This window comes from Lissotriton helveticus, chromosome 1_1 (assembly GCF_964261635.1).
Source record: "Lissotriton helveticus chromosome 1_1, aLisHel1.1, whole genome shotgun sequence".
In the NCBI taxonomy this organism is placed as follows: domain Eukaryota; kingdom Metazoa; phylum Chordata; class Amphibia; order Caudata; family Salamandridae; genus Lissotriton; species Lissotriton helveticus.
In genome coordinates this window covers 706,288,918-706,312,268 of record NC_136057.1, presented here as the reverse complement: position 1 = coordinate 706,312,268, position 23,351 = coordinate 706,288,918, and the positions used below count along the sequence as shown (strand labels likewise).

Here is a 23,351-nt window from a genome sequence, read left to right as displayed (position 1 = left end):
ATAAAATAAATAACACAAAATCACCAAGTTGAGGTAAACAGAGAATGGAATGTGAATAAAAGAATGTGGTACAGAGTGCCTGGAAAAATAATACAACAACTGATAAGAATATCCAGAAGAACAGCAACAGTTATGAAGAGAAAATATAAAGGAAAGATGAAAAAGCACCAAAGGTCATAAGTAGCATAAGAATTCCATTCTGTCATTAAGTCCGTTAGGCTTCAGTAAGTTGAGAATTCTGATACAGTGATTCTCTCTCTGGAGAAGTCGATTGCTATTGTCTGTTCCCTCACGTTTTTCAACAATTTCCAAAACCAGAAACTTGATTTGGCTGACATTGTGTTGGTATTCCATGAAGTGAGTAGCCACCACTGATTTGGTGTTCTTCGTACGGATGAAACTCTTATGTTCATGCATACGTATCTTTACTTTCCTCTCAGTCTTTCCCACGTAGACTAAACCACTAGGGCATTTCAGAAGGTAAATCACGTTGGACGTATTACAAGTGGCAGTCACCCTGAGATTGATTCTGGTCCCTTTCATGGGATGCGTCATCCATGCACTTTTAATCACATTGTTACAATTACTACAATTATAACACGGTGAGGAACCCTTGAAGAGCGTCAGACTCATTTTTGCCATGGGTTGCATGAGTAATTCCTTGAGGTTCTTCCCTCTTCTGTATGCAAAAATCAGCTTGTTGACAAACAACCCTTCAAAACTGGCGCCATGGCTAGCACAGACCAGTGTCTGTTGAGTGTTCTTGAAACGGTGACTCATGGTTGAGCATTTTGAAACAACTACCATCCGGTTTATAGCTGGTTTATCTCTGGTCTTAAGTAGGTCAGTTCTTCTCTTGTTGGCGCACCTAGTCAATTTAGTCAATTTATAATCACCATGTTCACATTTGCCTCCTTCATATTACACAGGGTTATAGATAGAAGGAAGGGATAATAGGTCACTGTGTTTGTCCGTCCTAGAATCAGTGGGTAGTATCGGGTAGCTTCAGATGCCCAAATGGGAAACCCCTAACCCATTGAAACAAATAACTTTAACTAGGTGATGGACTGATCTGGAAGGCTAGATCGTCTATCTTTATAATATTGCCAAGTTAGATAAAGATCCAGGATAATCAGAAATGTTTATGCTTTTATTATCATTGTTCAGATGGACCAGAAAAATGTGTGCAGAGAATTTCATAAAATTGGTCTGTGGGATTAGATTCAAGTGCGACATAAGTGTTGGTGTCCATGATGTGAGCATGTACCTGTTGATTGTAAAGACTAGTGTCCATGATGACAAGTGCCCCACCTTTATCGGCATTCTGACAAGTAATAGTGGTGTTGTTGGCCACATTTTTTAGAACATCCATTTCCTTCACAGTTAAATTGTGATATTTTTTTTCTGGAAGTTAAAAGCGGACAAGTCATGCTTAACTAGATTTTCAAAGGTGTCCAAGCTCTTTTGGCTAACAGGAGCCATAAATGTGCTCTTAGGTTTCAATCCTCTCAATAAATCTGTTTCCTCTGGTTCCGTGTGCTCTACATTGTTTTCAAAAAAATTCCTCAAGAGTAAGTTGCGCCTAAGTTTGAACAGACTGATTTCCAGTTCCAAGATGTTGGTGTGACTCGTTGGTATTAAAGACATACCTTTTTGTATAATACATGTTTCAATCGGACTGACTTCATAGGCAGAGATGTTGATCACTACCTTTTTTGAGTTCAAGTCTTCTTCCCTTTGCCCTTCGTGCTGGTTGTAGGTAGATTCTTCACTTCCGTGCCTTCTTTTTCTTTGACTCCTCCTGGGTCGTCCGTTGCTCTTGCTGATGTTTGTTTCCCATGAACGGAATGTCAAATGATATGAATACATGGGATATTGTTTCACTCAAAAGAAGATTGAACTGAATTGGAGTCTGAATAATTTGTTTTGATACCCACTGGATGGGTCTTTGACGCTGTGCTCAGGGGACGCCTCCTAATTAAGAGACGCTACTCATTGTTCATCACGAATTACACTTTTTGACTAGGAAGTGATACCCCAGAGGCACGCAACAAACTTCACAATTTGAACTGCCTAGGTTGTGCGTCTTTCATTTAAACTTTTGTTTCTTTCCTCTGCCATTAGTTCAGCATGAAGGAAATATTACTAAGTGGCATGAGGCCTACTTCAAGAAACCAAGGCCATATTTCACAAATGAAGGTTTCCCAAATCCAGAATGTTCAGAGGGAAAGCAGAGATTTAAGGCCAAAGAAGAAGTATACGTCATTGGCGCCGATAACAACTGCATGCTGCAAATCGGTGAAGACAAGATTTGCAATGGACCTCTCAAACCGAGAAAGCAGTACTTGTAAGTAGTTATATCAGTGAAGAGAGAATTAACATTATATGAGACAATGCAGATGACTCCGCTGCCGCGAAAAGCTAATGTGCGTTTGTATCTTTAGTCCTTCATACAATGAGATGATTTGTGGCCTATGAGGAGTTGATACACTAAAGCATATACAATACACATCCAGAGCGCCTGTATGGCCTTAACAGCAGCCGCGGCCCGTGGAGGGAGTTCCGGTGGGGCAGGCAGGCGGGGAAGGGGCATGGTGGGGGGATGATTGCAGGTAAGTAAACAATTAAATTAATAAAAAGAATTTTGTAGCGTGCCCTCCATCGCATTTTGCTATTCAGGGCACGGAACGAAATTTGCTTTATTAATTTAATTGTTTACTTACCTGCAAACATACGTATTCCGGCGTTTATCACCCCCCCACCCTGCCCCTCCCCCTCCCCGCCTGCCTGCCCCTCGGAACTCCCTCGACGGGCCGCGGCTGCTTAACACCAAAAACAAGTTGCATCCTAGTCTGCTGTACTACGAGCCCTGAGAGTACACACTCCCATTCCACTCTTCTCTTCAAGGGTACCTTGCTGATCGTGACTTTAAGTAGTCTTTATTTAATCCCTGTTACAATATGCCTGGATTATGTTTGGAAATTGTTCCAAAACTCACATGATGCAGCACTATTACCTTGAAGAAGGTTTCTATCTCTGCCAAAAAAAACACCTTGACAGTCAGCAGAATCAGCAGTTCTAGCAGTAAAGCATAAAACAATTCCTTCATATCTATTTTTGTGTTTCCTTTTTGAAGATTCCTCTCCCAATTCGGAAAATTGCTTCTTCATTTCCAACGCATTTTTGACTAATTTCTAATATGATCCAATATTGTTATTGCAGAAATTGTGGTGCCATTCATAAACTAGTGGGGCTTGGTCCATAAAACCTCTAGAACAGTAAAGGGCCAGATTATACAGATACTTGTTATATATCTTCTGTGTGTATGCATGTTTTTGTATGTTCATCCCAGACATGGTCTGGTAAAACAACAACATTTTGGTAAAATGAAAGCTGAACGTTCAGAGGACATTATCTCGGGCATATGTTGATTGGACACTCACTGATGTCTACTCTTCTTGCTGAAGAGACCTGGATAGCACGTAAACTTTCATATCTGAAAGAGACACGTTAGTGATAGATTCCTTACCTTAGAATATCCCCAGGAGTCAGACTGGATCCGGAAAGTTTTGCTTAGCAGGTCACCTGCGCGTCAGTGGGTGGCGTCCTGCGGCTCCGCGTCTGTCACTGGCGTCGTAAGCGCCGAGATGACGTCACGGAGAGTACTTAGGCGCAACCCATGCGTGCTGACGTCAGTTCTTTCTTTTCCTGCGCCAGTAAGTGCTGATCCAGATTGAGCACGTACCTTAGTCACTTTTTGACTGCTATTTTGAGACTTTTGTCTCCCCCTTCTTTCTCCTGGTGCACGTAGGGATGCCCGGCTTCAAGTCTTGTGGGACCTGTCGCCGTAATATGTCGGTGGCGGACCCCCACGATGTTTGCCTCTACAGCCTGGAGAACGATCACAACTCCCGGGACTGTCGGGCCATGGCCTCAAGGCCTTGCAGGAGCGGCGTAGGAAATTGCTGCCGCTCCGGGTCTAGAGGTCGTTCCCGGGACCGGAGACGTCTCTCCTCGGGCTCCAAGTCTTCGCCTTCGGATTCCGGTGAGCGTTGCCATAAAAAGAAGTTGAAGAAGCGTGTTCACTCTCCAACATCCCTCCATTGCTCCTCGGAGATGGACGAGGGGGACAGGGGCCCCGCCCCTGAGTCTCCTCTGGAGCCTGGGAGTCCCGCATCCTACCCGGCATACCCGGGTCCGTCGGTGACTGCCGAACAGGTGCAAGAGTTTCTTTCTGCCATGGACCGCCTTTTGAGGCCTCGGGCTCCCGCCGGCGTGCCTTCGGGCCCTGCGGTCCATTGTCCAGATCCTGTTGGCACGGCGGCTCCGCAAGAGGTGCCAGCCCCGGTGCCACAGGATCCTACGATGTTGGCTCCGGCCCCGGCGCCACGAAGTGCGGAGTTGCTGGCTCTGGCCCCAGCGCCGCCCTCGGCTCCATCTTCGGTGCCACACTGGGTGCCGTTTATCCCTCCCTTGCCCCGGTTCTAGGACCATTTTGTTCCGGCCTGGGTTCCGCATTGGGAGGTGGCACCGGTCCGGACCCGGCCGGCGCCATTTCCGGCGTCGTTCCCGACGCCGTTCGTTCCTTCTCCGGCTCCGGCACTGACGCCGAGACCGGCCCTCTCTACACCAGAGGCAGACGAGGACTGGGAAGGGTCCGAGGACCCTCTTGCCCGGCAATGTGACTCTGAGCAAGATTGGTTGGACAACTTGGAGGATGAGGGGGACCTCAATGTCTCCTCTGATCCGGGGTTCGCCTCTCCCCCCCTACGATGAAGGAAGGTGCCTCCTACACGATTGTACTCCGATGGGCTGCAGAGGCCCTCAACCTCCCCACGGTGGTCCTCAAGACCAACCTCCTCACCGAGGTGCTCCAGACGGCGTCTACTTCATCAGAGCCGTTGCTTCCTTTCAACGACGCCCTTACGGAGGTCCTCTTGGGCACTTAGTTGAGGCCAGCCACAGGGGCCCGGTGGATAAAAATGTCACCAGATGCCACCGACAGGCGCCTGGTGACCCTGCCTTCTTGACTACTCACCCTACGCCTGAGAGACTGGTCATTCAGGCCTCGATGTCGCATAGTGCCTTTCCCACGGCCACGCCGGATAGGACTAGACCAGTTTGGGAAGCGGCTGTTCTCTTCAGCCAGCTTGGGGCTGTGGTCGGTAAATACCACCTGCTTGTTGGGCCGCTACTCCCATGCAGTGTGGGATGCTGTTGCTTAGGTGTTGCCTCAGTGTCCTGAGGAGGTGCAGGCTGTCCTTTCTCAGGCGATTGCTGAAGGTAAGGATACGGCTACGTTCGCCATTCGGTGTGGGTTGGACACTGCTGACTCGTTCAGATCTCGGAGGGCACTGCACGACAATTACAGTGGTGGCTCACGAATTGTGATTGGGTCAATGGCAGATCCCTCTCCCTTCCCCCAACCAGAGCACACAGTTGTGATGGATGCGTCCCTCCTGGGATGGGGAGGCAACTAGGGAGAGGTGGAGATCAGAGGCCTCTGGTCTCCGGCAGACTCCTGGCTCCATATCAACCTTCTGGAGCTGCGGGCGATCCGACTTGCACTGAAGGCATTCCTTCCCTCTGTCCGGGGAAGTGTAGTGCAGGTGTTCACGGACAACACCACCACCATATGGTATTGCAACAAGCAGGGCGGAGTGGGGTCCTGGACCCTATGTCAGGAGGCTCTGCGCCTCTGGACATGGCTGGAACATCAAGGCATTACCTTGGTGGTACAACACCTAGCAGGTTCTCTGAACGCAATGCGGACGAACTCAGCCGTCGGTGCATGATGGATCACGGATGGCGTCTGAACTCGGACGTGGTGCAAGGACTCTTTCCGCAGTGGGTTAGATCTATTCGCCACCGAAGAAAACACAAAATGTCATCAGTTCTGCGCGTTGGAATTTTGAAGCCGGCACTCGCTCCGAGAGGCTTTTCGTCTTGAGTGGAGCTGCGGTCGGTTGTACACCTTTCCACCTGTACCACTTCTGCCCAGAGTGCTGAAGAAGATCAGGCGCGACCGGGCCCAAGTCATTCTTGTGGCTCCAGACTGGGCTCGGAGAGTATGTTATCCCGAGCTACTTGGTATGAGCATCGATCCCCCGATCCGTCTGCCTCTTCAGGAGGATCTTCTGTTGCAGCAACAGGGGAGGGTCCTCCACCCGAACCTGCCCAGCCTCCACCTCCATGCGTGACAGTTGACAGCTTTTGACCTTCCTCCCAAGGTCTGTAATGTCATCCTGGCAGCCAGGCTTCCCTCCACTAAAACAGTTTATGCATGCCGATGGAACAAATTTGTGGCATGGTGCACAGCAAAGGCTGTGGATCCCCTTTATGCCCTTCTTTCTGAGGTTCTTCTGTTTCTTTTGTCCTTGGCCCAGCAGGGCTCTGCTCTGGGCGCTCTCAAAGGTTATGCTTCAGCCATCTCTGCCTATCTACGGCTTCCTGATCAGCCTTCTCTTTTTAAGTCCCCACTTGTTAACCGTTTCCTCAAAGGCATTACACACACGTTTCCTCCTGTGCCTTTCATAATGCCTCAGTGGGACTTGAATCTTGTCTTGACTTATTTGATGTGTGCTCCCTTTGAGCCACTTCATAACTGTCCCTCACGTCTTCTCACTTTAAAGACGGCTTTCCTGGTGGCTGTCACCTCTGCCAGAAGGGTGAGTGAGCTCCAGGCTCTTTCTTCCAAACCTCCTTTCCTTTCAATTCATCCGGACAAGGTGGTTCTGAGGACCCGTCCTTCTTTCTTGCCTAAGGTTGTCACACCGTTCCACATAGAGCAGACCATCACCTTGCCCACCTTCTTTCCCCCTCCGCATACCTCTAGGGAGGAGGAGAGGCTCCACCGTCTGGACCCAAAACGTGCGCTCTCCTTAGACTTGAGCCACACACAACAGTTCCGGGTGGATGACCAGCTCTTTGTTGGATACGTGGGCGCTAAGAAAGGTCGGGCCATCTCCCGGTGGGTTCTTCTGTGCATCAAAGCAGGAAGGAGCTAAGAAGGAGCCTCCTGTGGGGCTGCGTGCCCATTCAACCAGGGCAACTGCAGCCACTACTGCCTTGGGACGCGGCGTTCCCTTGCAGGACATTTGTCAGGCAGCTTCGTGGGCCTCGCTACACACGTTTACCAAGCATCACTACCTGGACAGTCAGGTCCGGAGAGATGGCTTCTTTTGGCCGTTCTGTGCTCCGTGACTTTCTGGTGTAATCTTGTTCACAGACCCACCACCGGGGTTGGTATTGCTGGGTTATCTATTATAAGGTAAGGAATCTATCACTAACGTGTCTCTTTCAGATGCACAAGTTACTACTTATATATATGTAAGAGACATTAGTTAGTGATAGATTCCTTACCGCCCCACCCATCCTCCCTGTTCTGCGAACTGATTACTAGGGTTAAGGTCATTACTTTCAGGGCCCTAATTTTATGCACCAATGGTCAGTATCTTGCATGGCTCTGCGTTCCTGGCGCGGAAAGTCGTGTACTGATCTGACATAAGCGTGCATGGGTGGTGCCTAAGTACTCTCTGTGACGTCATCTCCGCGCTTGCAACGCCAGTGATGGACGCGGAGCCGCAGGACACCACCTACTGACACGCAGGGGTACTACTAAGCAAAACTTTCCAGATCCAGTCTGACACCTGGGGATCTTCTAAATTAAGGAATCTATCACGAACTAATGTCTCTTACAGATAGATCGTTACACAAGCAGTAACTTGTGCGTTACACAAGTAAACATTTAAAAGCAAGAGTATTGCTCAGTTTACTATTGAATATTACTTTCTGTGAAGAGTGCGCCATAAAAAAATTATTTATTGCAAAACAGAATATTTTTCCGGCAATCATGTGCACTGATTATAAAGGCTTTCATGTTTTTATCCAATGCTTGAATAGTTAATATGTACTGAAATGTTTGGCGATACATTTTACATATGTGTTTTCGAAAACATCATAATGTGATAATGTTGTTATTTCACAGGTTCAAATTTAGAGCAACCAATATGAACGGTCAGTTTACGGATTCAGAATATTCTGAAGTTGTCAAAACTTTAGGTAAGAACATGGATATTCTTTGTTCGCCACTGACAAACCTATAATTATGGGATGACAATTCAACTTGCGATTTTGTCATGTAGTAGAATATTATACACATCATGAGATAAAAGGCAGTATGAATACAACGTTGATAAGAATTAAGGATTTTTAGTGTGATGTGCTTTGATGCAAAAAAAATCAAGATTTTGCAAAGAAATCACTAAATTCCACGTGGTGAGTGAAGAGTCGCCTCCACTACCTACAAAGAACTGATTTTTCCCCCTAAGAATATCTACTATGGGAGGAAAGAGAACAATTGAATCAAGGGGGTAAAAGAGGCGGGTGTTAACCTGACTGCATCAGTTATTGGGAATGGTGGATAAGCATGGACAGGTTGTTCCAAGAGCTGCAACTGAGAATCATCACTCATCAATGTGTTTGCATCTAATTGTGAGGGAGACCATAAGATGCTCTTCTACTTAGAGCAGGTTACATGTAGAGGTGTATATTATAATATTTGCCATGCATAAATTTAGTGGCGGTGTCTTCTGTGCATTTGAATGTGAGACAGAGAATTTTGAATGAGATTCTGGCTTTTACTGGGAGACAGTGTGGGTTTCTGAGTTAATCTGATATTAGTCCATGCTTTTCAGGCCCAAAAAAGTCTCCCAAATGTTTTTTTCTTCTTCTGGAGTCTTTTTATTTGGAAGCCAGTAGCCTGGGGTTTTAAGCATTTGCATATTACAGTCATGACTAGAGCTATGGAAGGTTTTTAGTACACAAGTGTAGTTACACATAGTTCCCAATGATAGGCCTAACATTAGTATGGGGAGATGTTTTCTTCTTATGCGCCTCCCCAAGTGCATAGTTTTTTCTTGCGACTAGTGGTTGCTTGGCAGTAACATATTCATTTCATACTGCAGTGCATAACTTGTATAGATTTATATTGTGAGTGACTTAACACCCATCAACCTTAGAAATGGTTGCGAAACTCTCGTTTTTCACTCATAAGCCCAGACTCACCACCCTACTACAACTGGTACTTTGTGTATTGTTCATAAATTTAACAGGAAATGTGTATTTTAAAGAAAACAACTTGACTGTGCACATCCATGTGGTTTGCCGGTGTCCTCCTTATCATATAAATTACAATGGTTGTATGAATGGCAGTGTTTTTCCGTTTGATTCTATGGAAGGAGTTTCTTGCTGTTGCCCCAGGTTGCGAATTAAGTCTCTCAGAGGATAACATTTATTTATTCTTATGGTAAAATGCCTTTCTATCCATTTGTGTATCATAATTTACCCTACCTTTCCTTTGACAAGCGGTGGGCGGCATGTGTTTAAAAACAAAAGTGAGTTAACTCATTAGCCTTCATATGAATTTTCTGTAAGATGGGCATGTATTTCTGGGGCTCAGTCATCGTCCTCACTAGTACATTGACCTCATTGGAAAAAGTAATTTCTTTTGAGATGGGAAGGAAAGCTTGAGCCTTGGGCAGGCACCAGACTCATCACCTGGTATTCCTACAGTGAGGTTAGTTTCACCCAGGTGTCTTCTAAGCAGTTTGGAAAGGTCCCTGGCAGGGAAAGGTGATGTGTATGGTGTTGACTTAAAGAAGACAACCTTTGGGGGTCACTCCAAAGGGGAGGTGGAGGTTTTCCCAGACCCTATATTCCTTGGAAGAAGTCAGGGAAACAGCCAGATGTTCTGCACTGACTGCCCGTGCTTATATCCGGAAAATGATGGTCTCATTTTTGGCAGATTGCTGCATACCACCATCAGCTTTGCTAGGAAATTGGCATTTGGGATTGCAGTGGAAGGATCTGGAATGCATGTGGATGGGGCATGGTGTTGGAGGACACTGTTCAGTTTCACTTTACTGAGACTTTTGCAATGTGCAGTGGCTGTTGTTTGGTGTGACCATGCCTGCCACCAGATGGGTTCCAGTGGTCATATTTTTGCACAATGAGGCTATGTGAGTGTATTGTATTGTATTGTATTTATTATTTGTAACGCGCAACTGTCACCCTACGGGTATCCTGGCGCCAACAGGAAGTAGTCAGATGGAAACAAACAATACACTGGCTGTCATGTCCTACAAAAACAAACCGCCTGGACTGTTAGATAGGCTCAGGAAAAAATCAAACTTTGACGAACAGCCATGTTTTCAGGCTCTTTCTGAACCCCAGCAAGGTGTCCATTATATTTTCTGTCCTTTCATTTATATATGGTCACTTTGGTGCAGACCCACTTGTTTGTGATGTGACATTCCAAACTTTTAACTTTGTTATAGTGACTGAGTATGTGTTAACAACTGTATTTTTATATGCAAATGAGAGTGTGCCTTTCTTCTTTTAGACTTAAGTGACGCTTTCGACTCCATTTTTCATGCTGTGCTATTACAACTACTCCTTGAGATTGCGGTATGTGGCAAGGCCTTGACTTGTTTTCCCTCTTTCTTAAGTGATCAGTACTTCCAAGAGATATCTCCCCCCTCTGCTTCTTCACAAAGAGTGTTGGCATATGGTGTCCCTCAGGGTTCGGCTCTAAGTCCTACTCTTTTCAACATATATGTTAGATCATTAGAGGATGTTGTAAAACCTTTCAGGATCTCTCTGATTTCACATACTGACGATACCCAACTTATCGTCTCTCTATCTGCTGATTTGATGGAAGCTAGAGTTAACTTACAAAAATGTTTGACAGCTGTTGCCAGCCCAATGCATGATAACTGTTTAAAGTTAAATGCCAACAAAACTGATACTCTCCGGCTGGATAAGGATATCCATACTTGGGGATATCATTGGTGGACAGAGCTGTAAGGGCTCCCTCCAAAACCCAAATCTTCTCTAAAAAACCTTAGCATGTGGTTTATGACTCGTCCTCTTTTGAAACACAAGTCAGGACACTAGCTGGCTCATGCTTTGGTACCTTGAGGAGTCTCAAATCATTATTGGATTCTTTCATCGACAAGTTCACCAAATGATTATTCAATCAATTATTATTTTGTGCCTGGACTTCTGTAACATTCTTTATTTGAGTGCCGAAATGGTCAGTTACAATTTGGTTACAAATGGTCCAGAATGTGCCTGCCAGATTACTTTCTTCTCTCCCCAAATTTTGCACTGTCTCTCGACTCCTCAGTAAACTTCACTGGTTGCCTATTGGGAAGTGTGTGCAACTCAAAGGCCTCTGCATTTTCCACAAGATCATGAACAAACAAGGGGATGCTTTGATGCAACTGCACCTGCCTACCAGAGCTCTGCACTCTGCAAATACTAATTTGGGCCATATACCTCACATTAAAAGATCCAGATTGGGAGGACACTCTTTTTGATCTCTTGCGCCAGCCTTATGGAAAACTCTGCTGCCTCAGTTGAGGAAGATCCAAAATCATTTGAGCTTTCAAAAGCAGCCTCTGCCTGCTTTCTTCAGTGGTTCTCTGGCGCGTCTCTTGGCATTTTGGTATCAGTGACCAGAGCTGGGAAGCCCCATTTGGGGCAGTTACGGGCTTTAGAAATTCCTATAAAATAACACAACAAGGACTGCCTCTCCCATAAGATAAAATTGGGATGATTTATTAGATTTAATAAGTGATGACTTTCAATTGAGAGCAGGTATGAATGTCGAGTTTGGTGTCTAAACAATTATAATTTAAAGCCCTCTGCAATGGTAAAGTGGGATATTAAGTCACAATTCTGAAAATGATACTTTTAGAAAGTTGTAATTTTCTTGTCCCATCCATTTGGTGCCTGTGGCTTGTTTTCTGGGTCACATGGCTAAGTGTAGCTAGCAGCTGGTCTTTGTACATTACTCCCAGGCAGTGAGACAAAGGAGCAGAGGTGTTGGCAGAATGGGGAGGAGCTGTCACCTACCACACTTGCACATCACAAGGCTTTGTCTGAGCACGCATGCAAAGGGTTTAAATGACTACTTTTGTGATCCCAGACAAGTTGGGTCCAGAGTAGGGAGGCAGGAAATTTGAAGCACCTCTGGGGTGATAAGCTCCAGAAACCTCTCCTACTTCAAAGTAGGCAGCAGGTATAAATAATGGACACTCAGACCCATCTCTTTAGTATACCTCTGGACCTGTGGAAGACTCAGAAGTACTGATGGGCTGCTCTGCAAGAAGGTCTGCTACTCTGTTGTCCTGCTGCCCTGCCGCCTGAGTGAAGGACTGGACCTGCATCTTGAATCCAGGACCACCAGAGTGACTACAAGGGCTAGTTGGCTGGCCTCCTAATCAGAGCCTCAAGGACAGAAAAGTCTGCAAACCACCTTTAACCCAGCACCTGCACTCTGTCTTCTGTGAGTACTATCCCCAAAGTGGTGCCACCCCAGTCCTGGTCCCTTGAATATGGGCCGGAAGGTGCTCTGCCAGCCCAGCTGTGGTCCTTTGAAGCAGAACTGATGCAGTGAATCACATCTTTTTACAGCCAAATTAGAACCACCGCTACAGGATACATCCCTGACCTCGTATTGCAGATTGCAGTCTCCACAGAACTGTGGCTGCACTACGCATCCTCGATGCAAACCTTCAGTTAACAAGCTCCTCGTTGACAGCCTCCTCGATGACAACGCATGACTCCCCATCGCAACGCTGCAGCTCTTCAATGCTACTGATGCATCTTTGACACAAGACTTTGCAATGCAAGCCCCTCGCCAACAGCATCCTCAATGATAATGTAGGACTCCGCATCGGAGCCCTGCAACTCCTCAGAACCACCCCTGCGCAACGCATCCTTCGACACAAGATCTCACAACACTCCGCAAATCAGGATTTAAAGTACTTTCTTCAGTGGGCCTAACTGGGTCCCTGTATCCGCCCTGTGCTCCATCGCGGAAGGCCTGAACTTATGACTTTGTCCTGGCCCAGCACGATCAAACAACTACAAATGATGCTTTGTGCTTCTAGGCACTGTTTCTACCTAAAGCTTTGAAATTGCATATCTCCAGTTCTCTTGATTGGGTTTTTGTCATTTTCTTCATAAATAATTTTCTAAATTGTACTCTATTTTTCAAAATGTGTGTGACATTTCTCTTGTGTTTTTACTTTATTACTGTTTGAAGTGCTGCATAAGTACTTTACACATTGCCTCTAGGTTAAGTCGGACTGCTTTGTGCCAAGCTACCAAGGGATTAAGGTTAATTTGGTGTTTGCCTGTTGTTTCATTCTGATGGGGATTGTGGTTCCTGCTCGAGTAGGATTTCACCCCCTCAACCAGTAACCCAAATTCCTATATGTTTGAATGAGTGTGGGAGAGCTTTTATAAGGATTCTTCTCTGTGATTGTAAGGACAGAGTGTCTGTGGCAGGCAACATATGTGACTCTATTAACCTGTCTACCAATCTAATATTGACATTTTAAAGTAATTGACTAAAGACACGTGCACAACAAATAATAAATATGTCAGCAACTCAGCAGCATGATTTTTACTAAGTGAATATCACTTTGTTAAATTTGGTTAGCAAAACTGAGATAAACATGACAAGTGGCAAGCTAACACAAGAAATGTAAAAATAGAATTATATACATATCGCTTCTAATTGGAAGGACTGAGATTCATGAAGAATTAATAAGACAAAAGTTCAAACCAAACATTTATTTTACAAAGGAAAACATGCATTGTCACCTCATCCATGTTCCACACCCGTCCTTATGGTTTGAGGTGGTGTGCCTTGGAACATGTACTTTTTTAAACTACTTGAAAAAAAGACTGCTACACTCCATACAATTTATCAGCCTGTTTTCTCTTTTAACCTTACGGTTTCTGTACCTCACCTTTCCAGGCTTTTCACTTTTTGTTTGACTTCCTGTCTCAAGCGAAGCAGGCACCGATTGGTGTGCCAGGAAGGTTACCTTAAATTTGAATACATATGCATGTTTTGATTTATTGCCTGGTCGTTTATAAATTTTTTTATAGTTTGTCTGAACATGACACTCCCATATGTCTGCTGGACAGAGGCATGGCAGATGTTGGGTGGGAGTTCATGGGCGTGTAGCAGGCAAGTTGAGTGGGAGACCAACGCTCTTCCTTTTTCACATCCATAAGGGCTAGTGTGAGCACACTTGGAGATGCTAGGTATTTGGCATGGTCTTTAACAAAACATGACTCTTCCAGAGAAGGGCAGACATGCTCTATAGGTCTGCCTCACCGTAACATGGTGGTTCTTGTAATTTGCCTGAAAGGTTGCCTCAAAACCTATTTCTAAATAAAAGTCTGACAGAGGTCACTACATGTATGACTCATCATAACGGCACACACAACGCATGGCAAGTTTCTGAAGCCTGTATTTGAGACAACTTGTTCCTGCTTCTGCAACTTATGTTGGATATTTTCATTTCAACCTTTTCAGAACAAACCTTCAATTAATTATTGATGCAGCTGCTGTCCTTTAGGAGCAACAGCCAAATGCCAACGTCTGCATAGGAAGAAGATCCTTACAATTCTGTGGACCCATTGCTAAAGGGACAACATGCTCAAGACTTCCAATTGAAAGAAGTGGTGTCTCATATTTGGACCTATTTAGGTTTTGATGTTCCTGAATTTGCTCCCAAGGACTTGTTTAGTCAGTACCAGATGGATTCTTCTGATGCCCTACCACTCCACAGGCTATCAAGTTTCTACAGTCGACAAAAGGAAAGAGTGGAACATTCAGGGGTTCCCCACTTTCATAACAAACATCACAGCTCTGAGGGGTTTGAAAGTGAGTTTTCTTCTATTCCCGAAGTGAATTGGTTTCTGGGCAGCCTGACTGAGAGCTCTTCCTTTCCTTCGGAAGAGCTATGTTAGAAATGGAAATAGGATTACTGGTTGGCTGAGGTATGCACCCAGAAAAGGCAGGAACCACCACTCTAGTCAGAGTAAGCTTGATACACACTAAAGATAACCTGTGCTCGCCCTTTGGTAGCTTGGCACAGAGCAGTCACACTTATCTAAAGAGGCAATATGAACAATAGGGAATATTTATCTGAGTAAAACAAGACTAAAATGACAAAAATCCAAACAGTGGAAGACAAGGTATGATTTTTTAAAGACTAGATGAATAAACAGTGCTTTGAAGTCAATAGTGCTAAAAGGTTGGCGTGGTCGAAAGGAACTAGGGTAAATCCAAAGTTCAGACCGACTGTGATGGAGGGCAGGCTGGCTACGAGACTCAGGCAGGTCTTTCTGAAAAAGTACCTTTCATGAAGCAAAGCGTTGACGCTGAGGGCACAATTCTGCAATCTTTTCCCACAGTCGGACAGCTGTGTCATCGTCGAGCTCCATTGAGATACGCGAAAAGCATCATCGTTGAGCTGTGCAGAACGTCGTCATCGGGCCATGCAGGCTGTAGAATTGCTGTCATCGAACAGCCGCTGCATCGGCATCGAAGGGCGGTGAGTCAGTTCTGATCAGAACAAAGGTAATGTTGTGTCGGTTTTGTAGCAGAACAGCTGCAGAACTCCCTTCTGAGGCCCAGGATTGGAGGGGTCCGGTCACCTCAGGCAAGGGTAGGACTCGCAGATGGCAGAGCCCAGCAGCACCAGCAGGATTGTAGGTAGTATTATGTGTCCCTGAGACTTCAGAAAACTGGAGACAAGCCAAGGAGCTCTAGGAGTCACGCTGTGTTCAAGTGAGATGGGTTCTAGTCCTTGTCCTCAGCAGGGCAGAGATCAGCAGGCAGACAGGCAGCTCAGTAAAGCAGAGAAGCAGAGCCTCAGAGCAGTCAGTATTTACATGAAATTTAGTTCAGCACTAGTCCTGGCCCTGGTGGTTCCCTCAGCCCTTAAGCTGGCAGTCAGTCCTCCACCTCCTATTCTATTGCCCATTTCTCCCATTCTTGAGCTCCGACCTTCTTTCGATATCTCTGGGTAGGCTATGTCCAACAGCTTGGAGAATGAGAGGTCTGAGCTTCAAATGTTAGGATGTTCAGCATCAGTTGCCATTGATCTACAGGCTTCCAGGAAACCTTATGCTTTGTCCAATTTTTCCCATAATTAGCTATACTGAGGAATAATGTGCTCTTCGAGAATGTCCACTTCTGTCCTATATTCTTCTCATAGTGAATTTCTAAAAGGAGGGGTCTCAAAGCTTTGCCTGCCCACTTGGAGTTGGGAATGGGAATTGGTGCAAGCCTGTAGAGTTCCCTGGGATTCACTTGACGCTTTGGTACTCCTTGTAGGCTTGGCTACTTGTACTTGAGAGTTTCCATCTGTCCTGCTTTCTTAATTGGCCATCTTTTACTTCTTGAAAGCTACCCGTTGTTCTCATGGGGGCTTTCAGCTGGCTTCGTTTTTAGCTTTGGACTAGGTTTTCCTTTCTCTTCTGTCATAATCTTGGTAGTAATTACCTTAGCTACGGGATTGGACAACTGGCTGTTCAAGAGTTTGCCGTTCCTTAAGAAGGCACTTTCAGATCATTCTTTTCCTGGATTTGTTTCCATAGTAGCTTTGAGATTTCATTGGATGCAGTACATTTTTCCCTGACCCGGGTGATGATAGAGTTTATACAACTTTGATATTTGTTTTACTTTTCTCATTTTTTTCGAGTGCACTGTGACTTTTAGGGGATCTTAGGCTAGCTTTGTAGCATTTGAAGCAGCTAGAACGGGTAAACAGTTTCAACTTCTTCAACCACCCCGTACTATGTAGGGTAGGTCAGTCGCACTCCGTGCACTGACGGACAGAGTTGGTCACGACGCCACTGCGCGTCTTGTAACTCCAGAGTTGTTTGATTCCCCGTGTCTTGGATTTTTGGTCCCTACAGAAGAGGAACCTGCTTGTTGATGACGTACTGACTGAAGATGGTGTATTTAGTAAGGGTATGGTGAATGGACTCTACTATATAGATGTGTACCAACCCCCTTTTTTCCACACACTCCCTACACTCAACTCACTTTTTATATACACTACACGTCCCACACACACTCTCTTCATCTACGGCTAAGACCACGGCCTATAATAGAACTCTCACAAAGAACCCCACTGAGGGGCGCGTTGAGAATTGCAGTGCTGGCCCACCGAGGAGCTGCCCTATGATGAAGCATTAAACCTCTCGGGGTTTGTGAGGGTCCTTGTTCTTACACGAGCCACTCCCCTCTCTTCTTTTCGCTCATTACTAGGTACAGCATACCTCTTTATATATATAGTTCATACTTGAGGCATGTATGCTGGACCTTTATTGCCCTGGGTCCCCCCCCTTTTTGATGTATTAGAACTTCTTCTATAAGACGCCTGTTTAGGTCCACCACAGTCCAGGCTAATGAAGTGTAAGGAGTCCCACTACTATGGGAATACAGTGATTTTATACAAGGGAATGGCTTCCTCCCGGGCCAAGAGGCAAGGTGTATGGCCTCTTTTTCCCATAAGGTTCCTTTGCAAAATGTTGTTTTAGCTACTGTTTGCCCTTGACTTGTTTCTGTGGTGTAAAATATATACATGTTTTTCAGTAATTTGGGGTCTGTGTCTTATTACGCTTTCGTGTGGATTGCATGAAAAGGTCAGATATTCTTGCTATGTCCTCAAAACATGACGAGGAAGTTGAAACAAAATGCACAGTTCCAATCACGTATCAAACATCTTCATTACTGTCAGTACAGGACTTCCTCGTCCTTCCTTCCTTTCTCCTTCTCATGTGAAATACTTGAGTACTACAAGAAGTCGCCTGAGTGTAGAAGAGTAGATTATTGGAACAGAAAGATTAAAAGAGAAAAAAGACTGTTTCCCTTTCTATGGGCTGTGAGTCGTTTTTCAGTTAACAAGTGCCTGTCTCGAGGCGGTGTGTCTCAGAACATAGGGTCCGGGATGAGGAAGGCCTGGATTCAGACTAATGCAGACTTCTGGTAAGTAATTATTCCATGCCTTGGTAAACTTTTAAAACTATCCATTTAAATACAAAAAAATACTTTTAATTTCTTTGTATTTTCTGTGTATTTTGGTGCCTATTTTCTGACATAGGCACGACAGCGAAACATGCTAAGATGACTTTATGCCAAGGGTTTTTCTAGAGCATCTGGGCATTTAAGCATAACATACAAACATCTGGTAACAGAGCTTAGAGAGAGGCAAACTCTCCTTTTACCTAAGCAGTGAAAGAGGCTGTAATAAACGGATGCTCTGTATATTCAATGGGTCTCCCCCAAAGGACCATATAATTGTCAAGTGTGTTCCCACAGTGTTTTCCCACATTGGTTGTTACAGCTTTCATAGCGTGTTTTGTTTTTCTCCCTGGTCTGGAAAGACAGAGAGACTAATGAGAAAAACAGACAATTTACTTTGCACCTTACAGTGAACACATTTTCCCTTAGATATATGTGTCCCTTAAGAAATTATACACTGAGTAGCAATAGGAATCCATTATTGTTTTTTCCCGCGCAACACATTTTACTTTAATTGCTTTGCTGAAAGTGTAGTCATCGGAGAGCTCTGTGTGTGAAAGGGACATTATTTACTTTGCTTGCGTCTTGCTGTGAGGAAGCATCATTCAGGCTGCCCTTCATTAGCACGTCAGGCTGAAAAAAACAAAGGACTGGCAGAATGTGGGAATTGTGTGGTGTAACGGACTACTGGGCCATATGAAACCCGATTGGCCTCTCCAGCAATGATTGCCTATGGATAGCATGAGATGCACAAGTGTGCTAAATTGGAAGTATTTCGATCCCGCTCCTGAATACATTTCACTGGTCAAAAGGATCTCTTTTTCCCTGCTGACATTATTGGGTTAGATGGTGGCGGGGCAATTGTTCAATTTACTGTTCCTTTTCCAGCTTATTGCAGTTTCCCATAAGCTTTAAAATATTCTTCCCCCTCCCCCCCGCCCCCAACCCCCAGCATCACCTGTGGTCGACCCATGGTAGCCTAGAACGACAAGTCTGCTCACTGACCAAAACATGAAACAAAAACAATAACCCGTGGCATGAAATCGCAAATAAAAAGTGTTTAGAGAAATTCTCGTGTAATTTTTTTGCATCATTACGAGAGAAGTAGCATGTCCACATCTTCGAATCTACACTGAAAAGCAATGGTCGTTTGCATTGTTTAATTAAAAGAAAGTACTTATTCATGTATTTTAAATTATACTCAGTTTGTATGGTGCTGACACACCACCCTGGGCAGTTAAAAAGAGGAACAACACTTTTGATGATGGTAGGGTCCAGCCAGATGTAAGGGGAGGTTCCAATCTCACATTCTTCAGTTTCAATCCTAGGTAAAGATGGCGCTAGTTAAATACTTGTTTCTATTAAAAGATCAGTTTTAAGAACGTCTAGAGTCAGATGTATTTGAGTGTGCCTTGGAGCTAGAGACTTAGGGTGTTTGAGAGTTTCAGGCCCTAGCTCCTAAGAATCTTCCACCGTGTTTTAGTCTCAGGAGGGGGGAGAGTGTTTTGGTTCAGCTAAGAGGTTCGTGGATTGTAGGTAAATATTAGAAAGTCTTTGGAGGTAGCCAGTCCTTTAGTCTTCATATGCTTTCTGCATGATACATAATGTTTTACATGTAATTCTGCAGTTGCCGAGGAACCAATGCAAAGCGTTCAACACTAGTTTGTCCTGGTCATTTCTTTATACGTTGAAGCACATTCTAGCGGCCATGTTTTTTTTGTGGTGGCATGTATAGACTATATTGCAGTAGTGTGGACATGTCATCACCAAGACTAGTTTTATCTCTACTCTATGATTGGTTGTAGGTGAGGAAGGAATTTTCATAGCATGGGCAATGGAATGTTTATTCTTTTGATCACTGTACTGATTTTAGTGAGGAATTTCTGGTCGAATTCACCTTTATAGAAAGGCAAGACAGGCTCTGGGCTATTTGGGGAGGGATGCACACGACCTGGAGGAGGAGGGCGGGAAGAAATCCCTGTTCAGACCCTTACAGGGAAGATCAGCCTTAAGGGCCACATGTATCATTCTTTCAAATAGCAATTACCTAATTATAATTCTCTGCAAATCGCAATTAGGTAATTGCTATTTGAATGCATGGAATTCCATGAGTTTAATTTAGCGTTTCTCAATGGGTCACATATCGATTAATATTAATGAGGCAGGTCGCAATTTGCATTAGGAATTGCTAAAACCACAGGTATGTTGGCCTGCAGGGGTCAGCAGACCGTCATGTCTGTGATTGTTATAAATTAAGCAATCATTTTTTTTAAAAAATGCAGCCAGTTTTCCTTAATGAAATACATGTTTCATTTAAAAATGGAAAATGAAAAGTTTTCTATTCATTTTTTAAGAGTAGGCGGTGAACATTCCCAAAGGGAAAGGGGTCGCAAAAAGTGGAAGGTGTCCCGTTGGGACCCTCCCGTTTGTGAATGGATTAACCCCTACTAGAAGTAGGTGGTAAAATGTGAATGTTTTGCGACCGCATTTCGATTGCAAAACATTTCTACATAACTCTGTGACTCAGTATAAGAAGGAACACCCAAAGCATACCCCTTCCTAATACTAAATCGGTATGTATTCGCCTTTCTAAGTTGTGATTCGGTAACATGTTATCAAATTGCAACTAGGAATTCATACATACCAAAATTAATTTTGCCTGTTGCAAATGGCCCGATTCTGCAATTCAGGCTGTTTGCCACCGGTAAAATGCATGATACATGTTGCCCTAACTGTTTCAAATCAGACCAACCACATAAAAATTGATAAATGTAAATGTTTTTGAGCTCGTAAAGCGCACTGCTACCCGTCCATAGATCTCCTGGCGCTGTATAACTCTGGGGAACCCGTCCTGGCTTTCCCTGTGAGATGGACCCTTGCTGGGAGTCCCCAAGGTGGAGCCAGGCATCCCCGGAATTGGTGGGGCCGTTGTGGAGATTAGGCAAGCTAATGCCCAGAGTTGCCAAGTGGAACTCTTGATTAGAGTAAGCACCGAAGCGAGAATTATCGAGTCCGCTGACCAAGGTCCACGACCCTGCCGCATCGGGAATTGAACCCTGGTCCCGGGCCGACTTCTGCTTTCAGGCCTGCCGCCTCTAACCAGTGAGCCACACTACTCCACAAGTATATGCTGCTGCTCAAATAATGCTAACCTATCAATATTATGAGATGAACAAATACACCACATTGAATTTTTTTCTAAATCAGCTGCAAGATATATTTTAGTGATCAAAAATGTGTCTTCCCGTACTGACATTTTTGGGGGGAAGGGGAAATTGGTCTTCTTATAGTAGGTTTCCCAAAATCCATTGCTATACATAACAGATGAATACACATTTGCTTTACAATATTCTCTACTTCGAATATTTAGTTATTAATAGTCCTATCATGGGTGCTCAGTTCTCAAACCAAGCTCTTATTTCACATTAATACATCCCGCAAAGGCCTTAGAAGTAACATGAGAATTATTTGCTCGTAGATTCCATTTCTAAGCAAGGATAAAGTAAAAACAACACAAGTTGCATTGATTTTTACATGCAATAATTGGTGCAGTTTTAAGAAACTAAAGATCAACATAAAAATGGTGGGCTCCACGCTGATTACTCATTTAAATTTGCTTGCATTTTTCCTACTACATTTGGCCCACACAGAATATTAGCTGACTTGTCCAGAGGCATAATAATGAGCCTGATCACCTTGAGGTCCACTGTCATCAGTAGCAGGAAAATTACCTTGGGCGGGTAGCCGATCTGGAGCACTTAATACCCTTCTCCTCACCCTATCCACCCACTTTCTGTACTCCCTTTTTAGGTTTCGTCTAAAGACAGCCTTTAGCTATCAGCTAGCGAAAGACTACCTGTGGACCATACCAGAAACTCACAGTGGGATTAAAGTCTACCCACTACTTACCGTTAGTTTCTTTATTATCACTCATTTGCTCCCTTCTTACATGTGTTCCTTTTTCTTTGTGCTTGTGTCTTACCTGGAGCATAGCCTTTTTACCATCCTTTTGAATGACCGGCTTGTGTCCCTCCGCTTTTCACATTTAAGGAACTACTGTTTTCATTTTCATTAAGCACTCCGCAAGCGTGCATGTTTTTTCTTGCTTTCTTTATTGTGCGCTTTTGTTTCCCTGTCACTCACCACTGTCCTGCTCCTCCACTGCTTGAATACCCTCACAGTCCGTGAAATAAAATGTTTTAATTTAAATAAAAATAAATAAATAAGCAATGTTGACTATTGCGAAAGCATAGTGGCCTTCACACCCCAGCAGTCACTCTGCCTCTCTGTATAATCAAGCACACTCTTCTTTGTTCTATGAAATTTTGGTACTATGCAAAACATTTCAGTTAGAAATCTACCGAAATAGAAATCAGCTTTTAACTATCAATCGTGGTAGATGTGAGTTTGGGAGTGATACACTTCCTAGGCGTGTGGCATGTGAATGGAGCATTGCAGCACGCAAGAATGTATCCCTCCACTGAAGAGCTGAACAAAAGGACAATGTAGGCAGCTGCAGAGGGGTGGCATCCTGGAGGTGAGTGCTGGAGGCAAAGGGTTCCTTACAATGGCACCAGAATTGGTGGTAGAAGAGAAGCCCCCATACACATCAAAGGACCAAGACTACAGGTGGGTGGACTGCTTGGCACCTGCAGTAAGAGTCCTGTGAGAAGTTGAAAACTCCTGATGAACGAGGTCTCGAGGAAGTAGCTGCACCTTGACCTGACTGGTAGACAGAGAGTAGGTATAGTGAGAAATTGCCTTCTAGGAGATATGACATCTGTTAAATGATCCTTCTGATAGCCCTGAGAGCGATACAGGGCGGAATACAGCAGAGATGACTTGCAAGACACATACAATAAAACAAGCAAGCTTTTTTCTCCATGAAGGAATGACACTACTGCTGAAGGCTGATAGTATGGCAGTGACAGACTTGGCCAAAGCCCAGAAAAAAACATGATGGGAATAATTAGAGAACATAGAGAAATCCACATTTGCTGTTAATTCATGCTTGATGAAGATGGAGTCCAGGTAGTGAAATCATTGAATGCCAAGATGTGTTGTCTGAACAATAGGCCTGGAGGGGTAAAGGAGCAAGTGAGGGCAGATGAGAAGGGTTCTGAGTGGGGTTTCTATGTGTACAAGAAAAAATGGCGCATGTGCTGGTAGCGGTGGGTATAAGATGTACAGAAATCTTGTTGGATGGTGCTACAAGTCAGAGGAGACCCCAAGAAACCTCTGTATAGAGTGGCCAGGGCCCACTCAGTAAAGTACAACAAAAGGTCCTGTGCACATGTACTGCTAGATACGTTTAGAGAGTCATCAATGGTACAAGGCAAAGAAAAATCAAATTAAACAAGGTAGACCATATGTGAGGTTTCTTTCAAAATTGTAGTGTATTAACTCTTCTTTTCTGGAAGAGTGACATCAACGTGAAACCAAAAAA

General features: G+C 44.5%; 1 protein-coding gene across 1 annotated transcript in view; it reads left to right on the top strand.

The window, feature by feature from the left end:
• Positions 1-23,351, top strand: part of PTPRQ (protein tyrosine phosphatase receptor type Q) — a 1,500,794-nt gene that overhangs the window by 1,172,269 nt on the left and 305,174 nt on the right. Inside the window, exons 49-50 of the mRNA XM_078647981.1 lie at positions 2,125-2,347; positions 7,988-8,061. Coding sequence (XP_078504107.1) covers positions 2,125-2,347; positions 7,988-8,061 — 297 coding nt within the window. The remainder of the gene's footprint in view (positions 1-2,124; positions 2,348-7,987; positions 8,062-23,351) is intronic.